The sequence below is a fragment of the Staurois parvus genome, unplaced genomic scaffold, assembly GCF_062004578.1.
Source record: "Staurois parvus isolate SC_StPar_1 unplaced genomic scaffold, SC_StPar_1.0 ptg000608l, whole genome shotgun sequence".
Taxonomy (NCBI): domain Eukaryota; kingdom Metazoa; phylum Chordata; class Amphibia; order Anura; family Ranidae; genus Staurois; species Staurois parvus.
The window spans coordinates 653,509-669,023 of record NW_028318404.1 but is presented as its reverse complement, the minus strand read 5'-3'; the positions used below and the strand labels follow the sequence as shown (position 1 = coordinate 669,023).

The window sequence follows — 15,515 nt, the reverse complement described above, 5'->3', positions numbered from 1 at the left end:
CATAGGATGGGGACAGGAGGTAATCCTGCTGTGTTCTGGGTTAGTGGAGGGGGAATAATCCCGAGGGGTAAATTAAGAGATCACTGCCTGTTCCATTCACTGGCTGGACTCCTATAAAGTAGGCCACAGCACCATTGCAGGATGTGCCTTATAAATGGCAATGCCTGGGTTTCCTCCGGGTTCTCTGGTTTCCTCGCACACTACAAAGACATGCTTATGTTAATTGGCTCCTGTCTAAATTGGCACTAGTGTGTGCATGAATGAATTAGGGACCTTAGATTGTAAACTCCTTGAGGTAAGGGACTGATGTGAATGTAGAATATATGTACAGCTCTGCATAAATTGATGTTGCTATATACGTACCTGTAATACATAATGACTAAATAAATGCACACAGTGGGCAGAGACACGTCACCAGAGCTGGGGTCAGGCCTTGCAGCCTCTCTGTGGCCAGGAGCTGGAAGTACTCATCAAGTGGATATTTAACAAGTTTCAAGAAAGAGAACTTTGAAATAAGTTAAAGGGCAGGTAAACTCCAATAAAGGAATCAAAATGATGGTAGATGGACTCCATGATCCACGTCCCCTCTAGTCTATTCTACACCCAGTAATGGCACTGGCATTAACAACTAATCATAATGACATCTCTGCTTCCAGTGCTGCCAATTGTATAGCAGGCCTACTGTATAATTTACCTGAACTTGAAATACTTGAGGATTTCAGTGAAGGTTACATTTTCATGATGGGGTAAAAGCGATTTACTGAGGAGCCAAACGCATTGTGATTTACAGAGGGCTTCAGCATTTCATCCCACCCCCCCCTCTCTATCTGCTCTTAGCTTCTGGGCTCATTCAGATGGGACTCATTGGTTTTATCTCAGCTCTGTGCATTCAGCTGTGAACCATAGGAAGTCCTGCCTACATGTGACCGTTCAGGCTCCCGTCAGCTGCAATCACACTTCAATGAGTTTCTGTGCTGCCACTGTGTCCATCAGAGTAATTACTGCAAATATTTTACTCGGTCTCCATGTGTGTGTCAGATTTCCTGCTAAGATCGCAGTCCAGAATAACTGCTAATTCATCAGATCCATATATGCAGCTACTTATACAAGTATACCAGTTAACTGGCAGCTAGTAGAAAAGGGATGCTTTATATGGTTTTTTTTTTTTTTTTTTTTTTTATACCTTTAAATTTATGTTTTTGTGTTGAATAGACATAGGTGTGCTGATTTGCATTGCTGGCAGTGGCAAGGCTTACCTATAGCAGCTTGGGTCTTTATCCTGTACTGACATACGAGGAACTGTTAAGTACAACCTCTGTGCAGCACTACTCTTTTTATATATATATATATATATATATATATATATATATATATATAATACACACACAGTGAAAGAAATAAGTATTTGATCCCCTGCTGATTGTGAATGTTTGCCCACTCACAGAGAAATGATCAGTCTAAAAATCGAATGGCAGGTGCATTGTAACACTGAGAGACAGAATAGCAACAAAAAAAATTAAAAGAAATGTATGTCAATGTAACAATTTATGCACTGATTTGCATGTTCATGAGGGAAATAAGTATTTGATCCCCTTCACAAAACATGACTTAGTACTTGGTGGCAAATCCCTTGTTGGCAATCACAGAGGTCAGACGTTTCCTGTAGTTGGCCACCAGGTTTGCACACATCTCAGGAGGGATTTTGGCCCACTCCTCTTGGCAGATCCTCTCCAAGTCATTAAGGTTTGGTGGCTGACGTTTGGCAACTCGAACTTTCAGCTCCCTCCACAGATTTTCAATCTGATTATGGTCTGGAGACTGGCTAGGCCACTCCAGGACCTTAAAGTGCTTCTTCTTGAGCTACTCCTTTGTTGCCTTGGCCGTGTGTTTTGGGTCATTGTCATGCTGGATCACCCATCCAAGACCCATTTTCAATGCCCTGGCTGAGGGAAGAAGGTTCTCACCCAAGATTTGACGGTACATTGCCCCGTCCATCGTCCCTTTGATGCAGTGCAGTTGTCCTGTCCTCTTAGCAGAAAAACACCCCCAAAGCAGAATGCTTCCAGCACCATATTTGACAGTTGGGATGGTGTTCTTGGGGTCATAGGCAGCATTCCTCCTCTTCCAAACACGGCGAGTTGAGTTGATGCTAAAGAGCTCGATTTTGGTCTCATCTGACCACAACACTTTCAACCAGTCGTCCTCTACATCATTCAGATGTTCAGTGGCAAACTTCAGACGGGCCTGGACATGTGCTTTCTTGAGCAGAGGGACCTTGTGGGCACTGCAGGATTTCAGTCCTTGTCAGCGTAGTGTGTTACCGATTGTTTTCTTGGTGACTGGTCCCAGCTGCCTGGAGATCATTGACAAGATCCTCACGTGTAGTTCTGGGATGATTCCTCACTGTTCTCATGATCATTGACACTCCACGAGGTGAGATCTTTCATGGTGCACCAGACCTAGGGAGACTGACAGTTGTTTTGTGTTTTTTCCATTTGCAAATGATTGCACCAACTGTTGTCACCTTCTCACCAAGCTGCTTGGCGATAGTTTGCTAGCCCAGTCCAGCCTTGTGAAGGTCTACAATCTTGGGCCTGACATCCTTGGACAGGTCTTTGGTCTTTGCCATGGTGCAGAGTTTGGAATCTGATTGTTTGATTGCTCCTGTGGACAAGTGTCTTTTATACAGGTAACATGAGAATAGCAGCACTCCCTGTAAGAGACTGCTTCTAATCTCAGCTTGTTGCCTGTATGTAAGACACCTGGTAGCTAGAAATCCTGCTGAATGATAGGGGATCAAATACTTACCGTATTTTTCGCTCCATAAGACGCACTTTTTTCCCCCCAAAAAAAGGGGGAAAACGTCAGTGCGTCTTATGGAGCGAATATAAAGCGGTTGGTCCGGTATTTCTGCCGCCACCATGTCAGAATACCGGGCCGGCCGCTCAGCTCTTCTCTCCTGCAAGGCCTTACCTGTTCCTCGCTCCAGCGCTGCACAGTCTTCCCGCGCTGGCTTCTCTGACAGCCGGGTGCCCACTGCACTGCGAATGGTCCAGTGTTTTCTGGGACACATGACAGGTCCCAGAAGGCGCCGGGCCATTCACAAAGCGCAGCGCTTCTCGCACATGCGCAGTGGGCACCCGGCTGTCACAGAAGCCGGCGCGGTTAAAAGGGGGAAAGACAACGCCACGGAAGTGGGAGCGGGTACCTGTCAAATTCAGGTACCCGCTCCCCCTCCCTCCCCAAAGGTGAGCAGTCTCTGGTCATCTCCTGTACTGTCTGCAGTCTCTGGTCATCCCCTGTACTGTCTGCAGTCTCTGGTCATCCCCTGTACTGTCCGCAGTCTCTGGTCATCTCCTGTACTATGTCCGCAGTCTCTGGTCATCTCCTGTACTATGTCCGCAGTCTCTGGTCATCTCCTGTACTGTGTCCGCAGTCTCTGGTCATCTCCTGTACTGTGTCCGCAGTCTCTGACTGTCTTCTCTAGTTCGTCTGCAGTCTCTGACCATCCCTGTACTGTGTCCGCAGTCTCTGGTCATCTCCTGTACTGTGTCCGCAGTCTCTGGTCATCCCCTGTACTGTGTCCGCAGTCTCTGGTCATCTCCTGTACTGTGTCCGCAGTCTCTGGTCATCTCCTGTACTGTGTCCGCAGTCTCTGGTCATTTCCTGTACTGTGTCCGCAGTCTCTGGTCATTTCCTGTACTGTGTCCGCAGTCTCTGGTCATCCCCTGTACTGTGTCCGCAGTCTCTGGACATCTCCTGTACTGTGTCCGCAGTCTCTGGTCATCTCCTGTACTGTGTCCGCAGTCTCTGGTCATCTCCTGTACTGTGTCCGCAGTCTCTGGTCATCTCCTGTACTGTGTCCGCAGTCTCTGGTCATCTCCTGTACTGTGTCCGCAGTCTCTGGTCATTTCCTGTACTGTGTCCGCAGTCTCTGGACATCTCCTGTACTGTGTCCGCAGTCTCTGGTCATCTCCTGTACTGTGTCCCCAGTCTCTGGTCATCTCCTGCACTGTGTCCGCAGTCTCTGGTCATCTCCTGTACTGTGTCCGCAGTCTCTGGTCATCTCCTGCACTGTGTCCGCAGTCTCTGGTCATCTCCTATAGTACATCCGCAGTCTCTGGTCATTCCCTGTACTATGTCTGCAGTCCATTGGTTCAGAATATTTTTTTTCTTGTTTTTCGCCTCTAAAACCTAGGTGCGTCTTATGGTCAGGTACGTCTTATGGAGTGAAAAATACGGTATTTCCCTCATGAACATGCAAATCAGTTCATAATTTGTTAGACATGCATTTCTTTTGAATGTTTTGTTGCTATTCTGTCTCTCAGTGTTACAATACACCTACCATTCGATTTAGACCAATCATTTCTTTGTGAGTGGGCAAACATTCAAAATCAGCAGGGGATCAAATACTTATTTCCTTCACTGTGTGTGTGTGTAAAATCTAAACCTTATTACATACCTTGACATACCTGTGTAATCGATCGATCACATACACACCTATAATCAATAGCTAGTGTTTCTCTGTTCCCCATTCCTTGTAGTGAGATGCCCTTCCCCAGGGTTGGGATTTTATATTGCATAAGAACTATGACAGTATTGACAATTGTCAGTTTGAATAATATGCTGTAAAGATGTTTAATAGACTCTACACAGGACATCTATCATAATGATTATTTTTTTTCCTGTAGGTTTATGTGTTCATTATCCCTGGTTGACACTGATGCTGTTTTGGATGTGTTTTCAGAACGCACTGATTTACATGTCAAGGGAGAGAACATGGCTTTCCATGGAGGTCGTTCACACCTATGCCTCCCAAACGCAATGTGATTTCCTAAAGGGCCTGGTGTGATGCGGTGCATTTTTGAGCCCCATAGACTTGAATAGAGACAGCAGTGAAAACGCTGCAGTGCGATTTCAGTGGGGGATACACCTTTTTGTAATGTCACAAAACTATGCATAGAATTTGCACCGCCTCAGTGTGAACCAGGGATTAAAGTAAGCTCTCACCAGCAGGGTCTGTGTAACCTCTTGTCTTGAATTGCATGGTAACTCTGCTGTCTCTCTGTGTGCTGCACAAACCGTTGGTTTGTATATTTTTTATTTATATCAGGTACTATTAGCGCCATCAGTTTACGTAGCGCTTTACATATATATATTGTACATCAATCCCTAACCCTCAAGGGGTGTACAATCTGGGGTCCCTAACTTACATTCACACATACACATACTAGGGCCAATTTAGACGGGAGCCAATTAGCCAACCAGCATGTCTTTGGAGTTTGGGAGGAAACCGGAGTACCCGGAGGAAACCCGCACAGGGAGAACATACAAACTCCAGGCAGGTGGTGCCATGGTTGAGATTCGAACAAACGACCCTAGTACTGCCAGGCAGAAGTGCTAACCATTTAGCCACTGTGCTGCCCATAGTCTAAACCCAAGAACAAAACAAATGCAGCCACCACATGTAAGGACTGATGAGCTGCAATATATTACGTGTGTTCTTGGATTTAGATATGCTTTAATATAATGTGTCTCAAAAAAATCTAAAATATATTTGGTTGGTTTTGCTGGAACAGATATCATGATGCATGACTGATAACTTAATCTACAAAATAGTTTCTAAAAGGAAAACCACATAAGGTGTTGATTAGGGCTCTGGTATCTGGAGGAAGCCGTAGCTCCCCAGGATATTGTCACAGACCTGTGGCTTTAGTAGTTTCCTCCAGATGAGCTGCACGCTACACTAAGCCTGAGCTACTATGGGACTGCAGACTCCAGCATGAGCACTAGATCATATTCTGAACATACTTTCCACGTTTTATAAATAAGATAGATCAGTGAATAGCTATAAAAAATATCAGGCTTATATAATAAAGCATCGGATTTCTGAGTGTGATAAAAGCATTGCAAAGCGATTTGTGACATAAGGATGCTTATTATGGCATTGTAATCGTGACAGAGAATTAACAACCGTGTTTGTGGCATTACAGTGCCTCCGATTGCAGCAAAATATTGACTCTAATATCATATTCCTATCTGCACAGGTTCCCTGCAGGCTAAGGTCACATCTTTGTGTCTGCAGTTTCTATCATTATTCTTGTAGTTCCTTTTTTTTTTGTCTAAAGTCAAATAAAGAAGAGTTTGCTAGGGGATGTGGGTTCTCTTTGTCAGTACATGATGTTGTATTGTTGCTCTGAATAGTTGGTGGTTATATCTGTATATGGGGATACAATTTTTGATCCTATAATCTCTGCTGATCTAAAGCAATAGACTTTCTGGCTGAGACCTGGAGTACAGCAGTTTTTTTTATTCATAGGTAATATATTTTTTAATTCAAATAATAATTTGATTTGGTAATATCTGGCATGTACAGAGTTAATTCATGTGAACAGTGATCGTCAATGCTGGGTCCACGTAACACAACATCCTGCTTCTAGATAAGAGCAGAAACTAGACTAGGCTGGAGTTCCTCAAATATCAAAAGATCGCATTTTTGCCAAAAGTAACTAGTTAACTGAAATAACTGTATGTAAAAATGTTAAATCCCTCCTATACTGTCATTGCTATTTGTTAAGTATAAGCAGTGTCCATGTTTGATGAGACTAAACCTGCCCCCTTGTTTCCCCACAATCAGGGAGGAAGTACAGGAAAACTGTGTTCGCTGGGCGAAGAAACTGAACTTTGTCTGTAAAATGAGTGCCAACCCTGCCACTGGCGTGCTGGACCCCTGCATCTGTAGAGTCTCCGTCCGGAAGGTGAGCAGATGACAACTGTGACACACTGGAGGAAGGGGGGGTCATGTGGTGCGTGCTTGAAGAGGCCATTATGTCTGCTAAGCCGTATAATCTCAGCGTATGGTCCAAGGATTTAGTGTGATGCTGAGACCAAGTAATTGTTCACTGAGGGGTATACAACTGAATTGGCAATATGACATCATGGGCAGGGAGGGAGCTGTGCCAGCAAGCCTGTGGGATCTCTCCAATTGTTTTATATCCCCGGTTCAGAGTGTGGCCATGTTGTCACTTGTTCCTTGGGAACATGGACTGCAAAGTGCTGGTTCAGCCCCACACCACCTCTTAGTGGATTAATAGAAAGTGCAGTTAGTGTGCGCCTGTCTCCTATATTAAGGCCAGGCAGACATTTTGGGGGTACAACATTATTTAAAGGAAACGTGTCACCAAGAAAACATAGAACATTTCTCTCAGCTTTATTGAATAATACAATAAGGCCTCGTTCACACCATAGTGCAGACGTCAGTTTTTCTGCAGGAGTTCTGCAAGGGCACAAAGAAAATAATTGTTCTCTATGTGCCTGTTCACACCACAACATTGCTCTCACATGCAGATTTTTCTCTGCACAGGAATCAAACGTGTACGCCATTTTCTGCCCGGAAAAAAATACTGATTGACAACAACATTGTGGTGTGAACAGGGCAGAAGAGAAACTGATGACACAGGGTGTGATATCTATCTGTGCATAAAAAAAACGTGCATGAAAACTGATGTCAGCCTGCATAAATATCCCTGAAATATGCATGAAAACTGATGTCAACCTGCATAAAAACTCCCTGAAACATGCATGAAAACTGATGTCAACGTGCATCAAAACTCCCTGAAACATGCATGAAAACTGATGTCAACCTGCATAAAAACTCCCTGAAACATGCATGAAAATGGATGTCAACTCAGTTTTGCCTTCAGTACCAATTTAACATTTCTATGAACGCAAAACTTATTTTTTTTTTTTTTTATTTTGGATAGCAAAGAGTAGGGTTAGAATCTTTAGTGGGCTTTTATTGCTGCATCCTCGCTCAAGAGGTTCCCCCTTTTCTTTTTGTCCTGATTATTGTCACCAAGACAGAAGTGGATGGGGAATCAGAGCAAGAGGTGAGAAGAATTTTTTCAAAGAGGACAGTTGTTACTAGTTAACCAAAATAACTGTATGTAAAAATGTTAAATCCCTCCTATACTGTCATTGCTATTTGTTAAGTAATCCAATGGGGGTGTTCCCCTGCCTTTGGGGAAATATCCTCTTTTCCAGTTGTTTCTCCAGCCCAGGTAACCTAAGGATATCTCCTCAGCTGGACACAGACAGGAGAAAATAACCAGGTTTTATCCCCTCCTGTTTTTTCCAGAAAAAAAAGAGAGCCAAAAATAGTTTTGATTATACATACACTATAAAGTGTTTCTAAAGGTAAAACATTTTTGCCTCAATTCATTCCCTGCATTCAAGTGTTACTAAACCCAGAACCCTACATTCACTATATCTGGTCTCCCACAGTACACACAACATGGAAGTGCAATCATGTTAGTAAATATAAACTGCTAAATACCTTTTTCTCATCAGCAGTTAGAGCAGTCTTGTGACTTCTATCAGTGTTCAGCAGGGCACTGATTGAAGCTTGTAGGAGGAGTTTTCATTCTGCACTTGGAGAATGCAGGACTCCTGACCTCAGTCTGGACAGTGCTGAATGGCCCTGTGCTGATCACATGCACTCTCCCAAGAAAAAAAAAAACCTCTCTAGAAATACACAGTAAACTGAGCATGTATAGAATGGCTACGGGTTCAGTCTGTCTTATCAGGAGATAAGATTTGGACATTTGAACAAGAGGAGGAGCAGAGAAGACAGGATCAAACAACCTTTTTACACAGTGCATAGTATTAACCCCTTAGGTTTCACAGTGGGTATAACAAGCATGCTTTACTGCATATACAGACTGATTTTACTGTTGTGGGTTTAGTAACACATTAAGGTGAAAAATGTTTTGCCATTTGCTGTAGACCCTCTCAAAACTTACCTGAGTCTTGTGTCGATCCAGTGCTGTGCTCGTTTGCTGGTCTCTCCTCTCTCCCCACTCTCACAAGCTTGGCTGAAAGCAGGGGGAGCCATTGGCTCCCGCTGCTGTCATTCAAGTCCTGTGAGCAGAGAGTGGAGGGGCGGGGCTGAACCATGCTGTCACACAGCCCTGCTCAAGATCATACCCACACGTCTGCCCCCATAGCAAGTGGCTTACTATGGGGGCAGACACAGAAGAGGAGGAGCTAGGATCCCACAATAGGAGGTTTGGGGCTGCTCTGTGCAATACCATTACATAACATTTTTAATATTTTAATTTAAAAAATTCTTTACTAACGTTCTAAATCAGTGGCAATCAACTGCTGATTACTTAGTGGTGGCAACATGATTCTAAATGTAAAGTAAATATCTGCAAGTGGCTTTGAAGTGTTTGTGCAGGCTTCCAGGCTACTCTTTCCCTCATTAAACTTGTACAAAGAAGATATGGAGGCTGCTGTTTCTGACACCTGGCTGTCATGCTGACCACTTCAGTACTTCTCACTGACACAGGACAAGTATGCAGATCAGGAGTTCACACTTGACTCTGATATTCCTGAGCTGCATGTTTGTTCCAGGTAAGTGATTCAGAAAATACTGAAGCCCTATGGATCAGCATGACAAGCAACTTGCTAAAGAAAGTAGCTAACACCTCTCACTACAAGTTTTCTTTAGCCCTGGTTCACACTGATTCGGTGCGGAATTCGCATCGGTTTCTGTGCAATTTCCACACCGCATCATAATCGCACCCGTTCATGTGAACCACTGCGGTTGTGTATTTTAAGTTAACAACACCCTGAAATTGGTTCGTAAAACGCGGTGCAATGTTCAGAATCGGATTGCATGGGTGTGAACACCCATGCGATCCAATTCTGGTGCGGTCAAAAGTGAGGGTTCTGCACTATTTTGGTGCAGATGCAGTGTGATTTGAATCATACAAAATGTATGGCTCAGATTGCACCGCACAGAAAGCGCATGTGATTTGCCCAGCAATGTAGTGCTCTTCCTGTGTGAATCACATGTGATGTGCCACACCGTATCAGCGAGAATCAGGGCTTATAGTGAACCTTCTTTTCCTAAGCTTACATAATTACATAGTCTGGCTGAAAAAAGACAAAAGTCCATCCAGTTCAACCATTAAAAAAGGAAAAAAAAAGTTATAATCCTACAGTTGATCCAGAGGAAGGCCAAAAAAACCCAGCAAAGCATGATCAAATTTGCTCCTGCAGGGGAAAAAAATTCCTTCCTGATCCCCCGAGAGGCAATAGGATATTCCCTGGATCAACTTTACCTATAAATGTTATATCCAGTTATATTCTGCGTATCTAGGAAAGAATCCAGGACTTTTTTAAAGCTATCCACTGAGCTGGTCAGAAACAACTCTTGAGGGAGTCTATTCCACATTTTCACAGCTCTTACTGTGAAGAAACCTTTCTGTGTTTGGAGATTACATTTTTTTTCCTCCAGATATAAAGAGTGCATGTGAACATGTTTGGGGAAAAGAATCTCCCTATCTCCATAGCACTGGGGAGGTGTTCTGTAGTCTGCACAAAGAACTGGGAACAATGCTAACAGCAGAGACAGAGAACACGGGAATTATCTAAAAACATAAAAACACCAAAAAGTGTTCCCACTTGCTGATTGGTTTAAAAAGAGAAGTGTTGCACTGCCATACACCATACAAAGGCTAAATGAACCATGTGGGAAGATAATGTGGGAAGATGGTTCAGTTAGCCTTTGTATGGTGTGTGGCAGCGCATACAGGAATTATCTAGCTCACTGGATGTCTGGCAGGACCAACAGGTTTTTTTTTTTGGGTTTTTTTGCACTTTCAACGTAGTACATTAAAGGGTATGTCTTAACAAACTGAAGTAGAGCAAATAAGAGAAGCTTATTCATACACTTTTTTTTTTTTTTTCTTACAATCGGGAGTCTGGCCATCTTGTTTTCCTTGGTGAGGTTGAAAGCAGATGTTACACCTTTGTATCACAGAAGTCGTGTCACACTTACAGGGGCTATTGATGGAGTATTGTGTCTGCACTATATCTGGGGCCTGCCGTGTGTTCAGTGATGTGGGGTGAGATGAGTAGGAGGCATTGTAGAAGAAGCTTTGCGTGTGAGATGTGGGTTGAGCCTGTGTGATGCAGGATGTGAGATGTGGGCTGCAGTGCGCAAACACATAATACTAGACGTGGTCTTAACCCTGTAATCTCCACAGTGATCTGATAATTGTTGGGGATGAAGGGATTAGGGGGGAGCTGACTGCACAGATCTCTGTCACTAATTGTTGCTGCTTGTTTGCTCGATGGCATCAGAATGGAAATAATAATCTATCTCTTCCTGTTACAGGAACTGAAGGGTGGAAAAGCGTATTCAAAGGTAAGACAGGGGAAATAAATCTTTCATTAAACTCGTGTTTTTTCCCTCCATCCTGACAGTACGCAAACATTTCAGGCATAAAGCAAAACCTATCCAGGTCAAGCCAACAGGTTCAATGTAATGCTCCCTACCCAGCAGCCTTTAGGCTGAGGACACATGGGCCGCTCTGCCGCTAGCATTCCTGCGGCTGACAATTTGTCAGAAACAACAACAGCAGGATTGCTAAGAGCCTGCCTGTTTTGTCCCTAGCGAGCTTCAGCAGCATTCTGGCCAGCGACAGATCGACATGTGTGACCATGAAGGGAATGATTTCATGGGACACACAGGAAGACTTTTTAGCCATCCTTCAGCTGGCAGTTTATCACTAGCCCCTGTGTCATCAGCTATACTTGTTTTTCCTTTACCCCACCACAACTCCAGTCATCCATCAGGATTGAGGAAAAGAAGCCCTTTCTAAGCTGCATATTTCTCCAGTGCTCCAATGACATGAATCACCCACAATGCCCCTGGTTGGCATCAGGCATTATATTTATGGGAGAACAGGGTTTTTTTGTTTATACTCATAATAACGATGTGATTTGGAAATGTTGACAAGTGCCCAGGATGAATCCTGTGGAATGTTATGGGTCCACTTCCAGAGATGCTTTGCATATAAACACAGCAGCCTGGCAACTCCGGAAGTTATTTGTTGATTCATACCTGTGTACTTGGTCACAGATTTTCAAGTAGGGAGTCAGAGCTTTTTGGAATTATGACATGTATGGAGTATACACATGGCCGAAGAGCCATAAAGCATATACTATGCATCACATGACACAGAGGCCGGACATCAGCCCAGTACAATCACACTGTCATTGGGAGAGTGTGAGAACCGCCTGGTCAGCATACTGCGGAGGAAGCCGCCATAGGGACACTGTGGGCTGAGCATCCTTCCATATTGGGCCTCTTCCTCTCTGGGTTTCCTGACACTGTGATGGGATGTAGAGACCCCCTGCCAACACCATCATGTGACGCAGATGAGCACTGCAATAAAAGTACTTATTTATTTCCTTTCTGTTAACATGCATACCTTGTGACATTGGCAGGGAGCGAGTAGTGAAATAGTCGTGGTGCTGTTCACGTCCTATCTATATAACAATACATAGTGTGTGCATTGAAATAATTTTCCCATCATTCCTTCTTCTGAACCAGTGTGCCTCCATCTTGGCTGTGTCTCTCTCTCAAAGCATTATTGTTTGCTTTACAGCTGGGCTTTGCTGACCTGAACCTGGCTGAGTTTGCAGGTTCTGGATCCACAGTACGCTGCTGCCTTCTGGAAGGATATGACACACGAAATACCAGACAGGACAACTCTATCCTAAAGGTATCGTATGCTACTTTGAGTCATCATCATCATTCACTCTGGACCTTTTCCTGTTTTACTTGCCTACTCATCCTCCATTTTATCCAGCTTGTGTCACATTCAATTAGAGACAACACTTTTGGAGCTTATGGTATTTTCTTAAAGGCTAAGTTCTCCTTTAGGAAAATGTTGCATGTTACACCTGTGTCTACAGTGTAATATGTTATTAAGCATCAGTTTTCCAGCCCTCTCCCTATGACAGCACATGAATGTTCTTCTCCCCTGCAGCTGCATTTAAAATTGGCGCAGCTGTGTGGGGTTCCATCCACATAGCCACATCATTCATTCACAGAGATCTGTGAATAAACTACAAGTCCCATCTGCTACTGCTGCAGACTAGTAGGTATCAATGGACCACAATTGCAGGAACAGGTGCACTCCTACAAGTGTCACACTTCCTGCAGATCAGTATCTGAAAGTCCGTACAGAGGAAGTGTCTAAAGGAGCCCAACATTGCACTCATCATCCATCGGTCGCGGATGTGATTTTTTTGGAGGCTTTTGTGCATTTATTATTTTTTTCTGAAACATGAACTTAACTGATCAGCTTAAAAATAGAAAATGGACACTAAACATGTGGCACAAATGACTCCCTACAATATGTTCTGAACTACTTGGGTAGCATGAAGTGACTATAGTACTTGAGGATGATTGCTCTGTGCGTCAATTGATCTCCTCTACTATGATATGTGTGGAATGTATTCCATAGGGAGCTATTTGTTCAACCTGTTTAGTATGCAATTGCTGCTCTTAGTGATTATGTGATATCCATGTTAGTAATCCAATTAAGCTAGTTCTTTTAGGGCTTGTTCACACCACAATTTCAGTGTTATGGATGTGTTTTGCATAGGCATTTACATGCATTTTTTAATGCTTTTTACGCATTTTTAATGCATTCCTCTGCATTTTTTCTTTTTTTTTATTCTGACATTTAAAAATCTTTATTTTTATTAGTACAATGTGCATTTACACACATTTCGATGCGTTCCAGATGAAATAAATGCAGCAGGTTGCACTTTTGTTGAAAGAACTGGAACTGACCGCACTGCTGTGAACTAGGGCCATTGGAGTACATGGCAAACACTGTGCATGTGTTCTGGATGCATTTTAAAAATGCACTGGAAAGCATCTGGTTTGAACCAGCCCTTAGTTGTAGACTTTTGAACCTTTTATCTGTGCCTGCCTGTGCTACTGCTACAATGTGTTTATTAATATCAGTGCACTCATAAAGACTTCTAGTATATTAAAGAGACCTTGTCTCCAACTTAAGAAATTGAAGGTAAAAGCTCAGCAGATTCAAGTATTTTTAATGTTTACTTGCTGTGTTTTTCCTTTTCAGAAACACATTTTTATTTACTTGCAATGTGCTTTTCAACTTGCTATAAAATTTTGCTACACCAAGAAGAATCAATTCCCTATCATGGCCTCTTCCTCCTTGCATGTCATAGCCTTCTCTTTCTTTAGTAGTGTCCATGCTGGTCCAGTTCCTCTGCCCCTCCTCCATCATCCTGCATAACCTTTTATGCAACTGCCAGGGGAGAATGAAGGGGAATACTATAGAATATTCTTAAGTGTCAGCTCTGAGTCTGCTGGGGCTGCTGACATCACAACCAAGATGGCGGCACCCAGCAGCAGTCTCAGGGTTTTTGAATGTCTACAAAAGGAAAGCTTTTACAGGTAAACAACATGCATAAATACAGTAAATTCACATATGATCTTATGGGAAGATTTGTATTGAAATATATAGTCTGGTGACCGGGTCTCTTTAATAATGGCACTTCCCTGGAGTGTTGTGATTGCTTTTTCATCATATTTGGCAAATATTGCTGTTAGTGTAATCAATTATGTAATAATTATTCCTGTGTCCTTTACAGGTAACCATTGGAATGTCCCTCCTGTCTGGAGACCCCTGCTTCAAAACGTAAGTTGAGCCAATCACGTCTCAAACCTAAAATGTTTCTGATTAGATGTAATAATAATGAGGCAGCTGTTTTGTTGGCACTTCAGATATTTTGGAGGGTGCAGTGAGGTCCATGGGTGCCTAAGGCTATACTAACATTGCTGGTCCCAATAGCCTGACTATTAATTCAGCTTACAAAATGGCAAACTCATGTGTGTATTAGAGACAGGTGCTCATTAAGGCTGAATTGGAAACCGTCTGGCAGCCTTGAAGACTGACATCCCATCGTAAGTCTCTCGTGCCAGCCTGGCTCAAAAATGACCTGAGCTAAATTCAGTTGTTATTTAGTGAGAATTGGTGCAACATTTCAGAGAGATCATTGGAAAAAACTGTTTCTGCAATACATCAAGTGTACATGACTTTTATTTATTAATTTTTTTTTTTATATATTGCAGACCTCCATCGACCGCCAAATCTGTCTCTGCTCCTGGGCAGGATTCCTCTTTGCAGATGACCTGTAAGGGTGAGGGGACAGTGCCTTCTGCAGGCAGCACAATGCGCCAGAACAAGAGTCGGCAAGCTTTGCTCAGTTCAGGTACATTAGCACAGTAGCCATGTTGTCCTAACAGTTGAATTACAGTAGGCATGTCAAGCTTAATAAAGCTTTAGGTCTTATTGGGTGAATTATTTCTTCAGGGGCCACATTTTGGGAACTGAGGGCCACCCCTATACAGCCTAATCTACCTCTGCTTGTTTTTGCACAATGAAGGGACAGGAGCACATTAATCCAGCCCTTCCTGTACTCACCCCTCCAGTTAGAATGTTTTGAATAAACCCAATACAGTCATGGCCAAAAATATTGGCACCCCTGCATTTCTGTCAGTCACTACACCACTTCGCCCAGAATATTGTTGCAATTACAAATGTTTAGGCATTCTCATGTTTATTTCTTTTGTTTGTTGTATTGGTATGGCAGAACAATGTGGAGAAACACGCAAA

At 43.2% G+C, this 15,515-nt stretch overlaps 1 protein-coding gene across 1 annotated transcript in view; it reads left to right on the top strand.

Annotated features, from left to right (window-relative positions):
• Positions 1–15,515, top strand: part of EEIG1 (estrogen-induced osteoclastogenesis regulator 1) — a 112,431-nt gene that overhangs the window by 78,346 nt on the left and 18,570 nt on the right. The window contains exons 3-7 of the mRNA XM_089692929.1: positions 6,638–6,758; positions 11,186–11,215; positions 12,462–12,578; positions 14,491–14,537; positions 14,972–15,111. Of these exons, the coding sequence (XP_089549055.1) occupies positions 6,638–6,758; positions 11,186–11,215; positions 12,462–12,578; positions 14,491–14,537; positions 14,972–15,111 (455 nt within the window). The remainder of the gene's footprint in view (positions 1–6,637; positions 6,759–11,185; positions 11,216–12,461; positions 12,579–14,490; positions 14,538–14,971; positions 15,112–15,515) is intronic.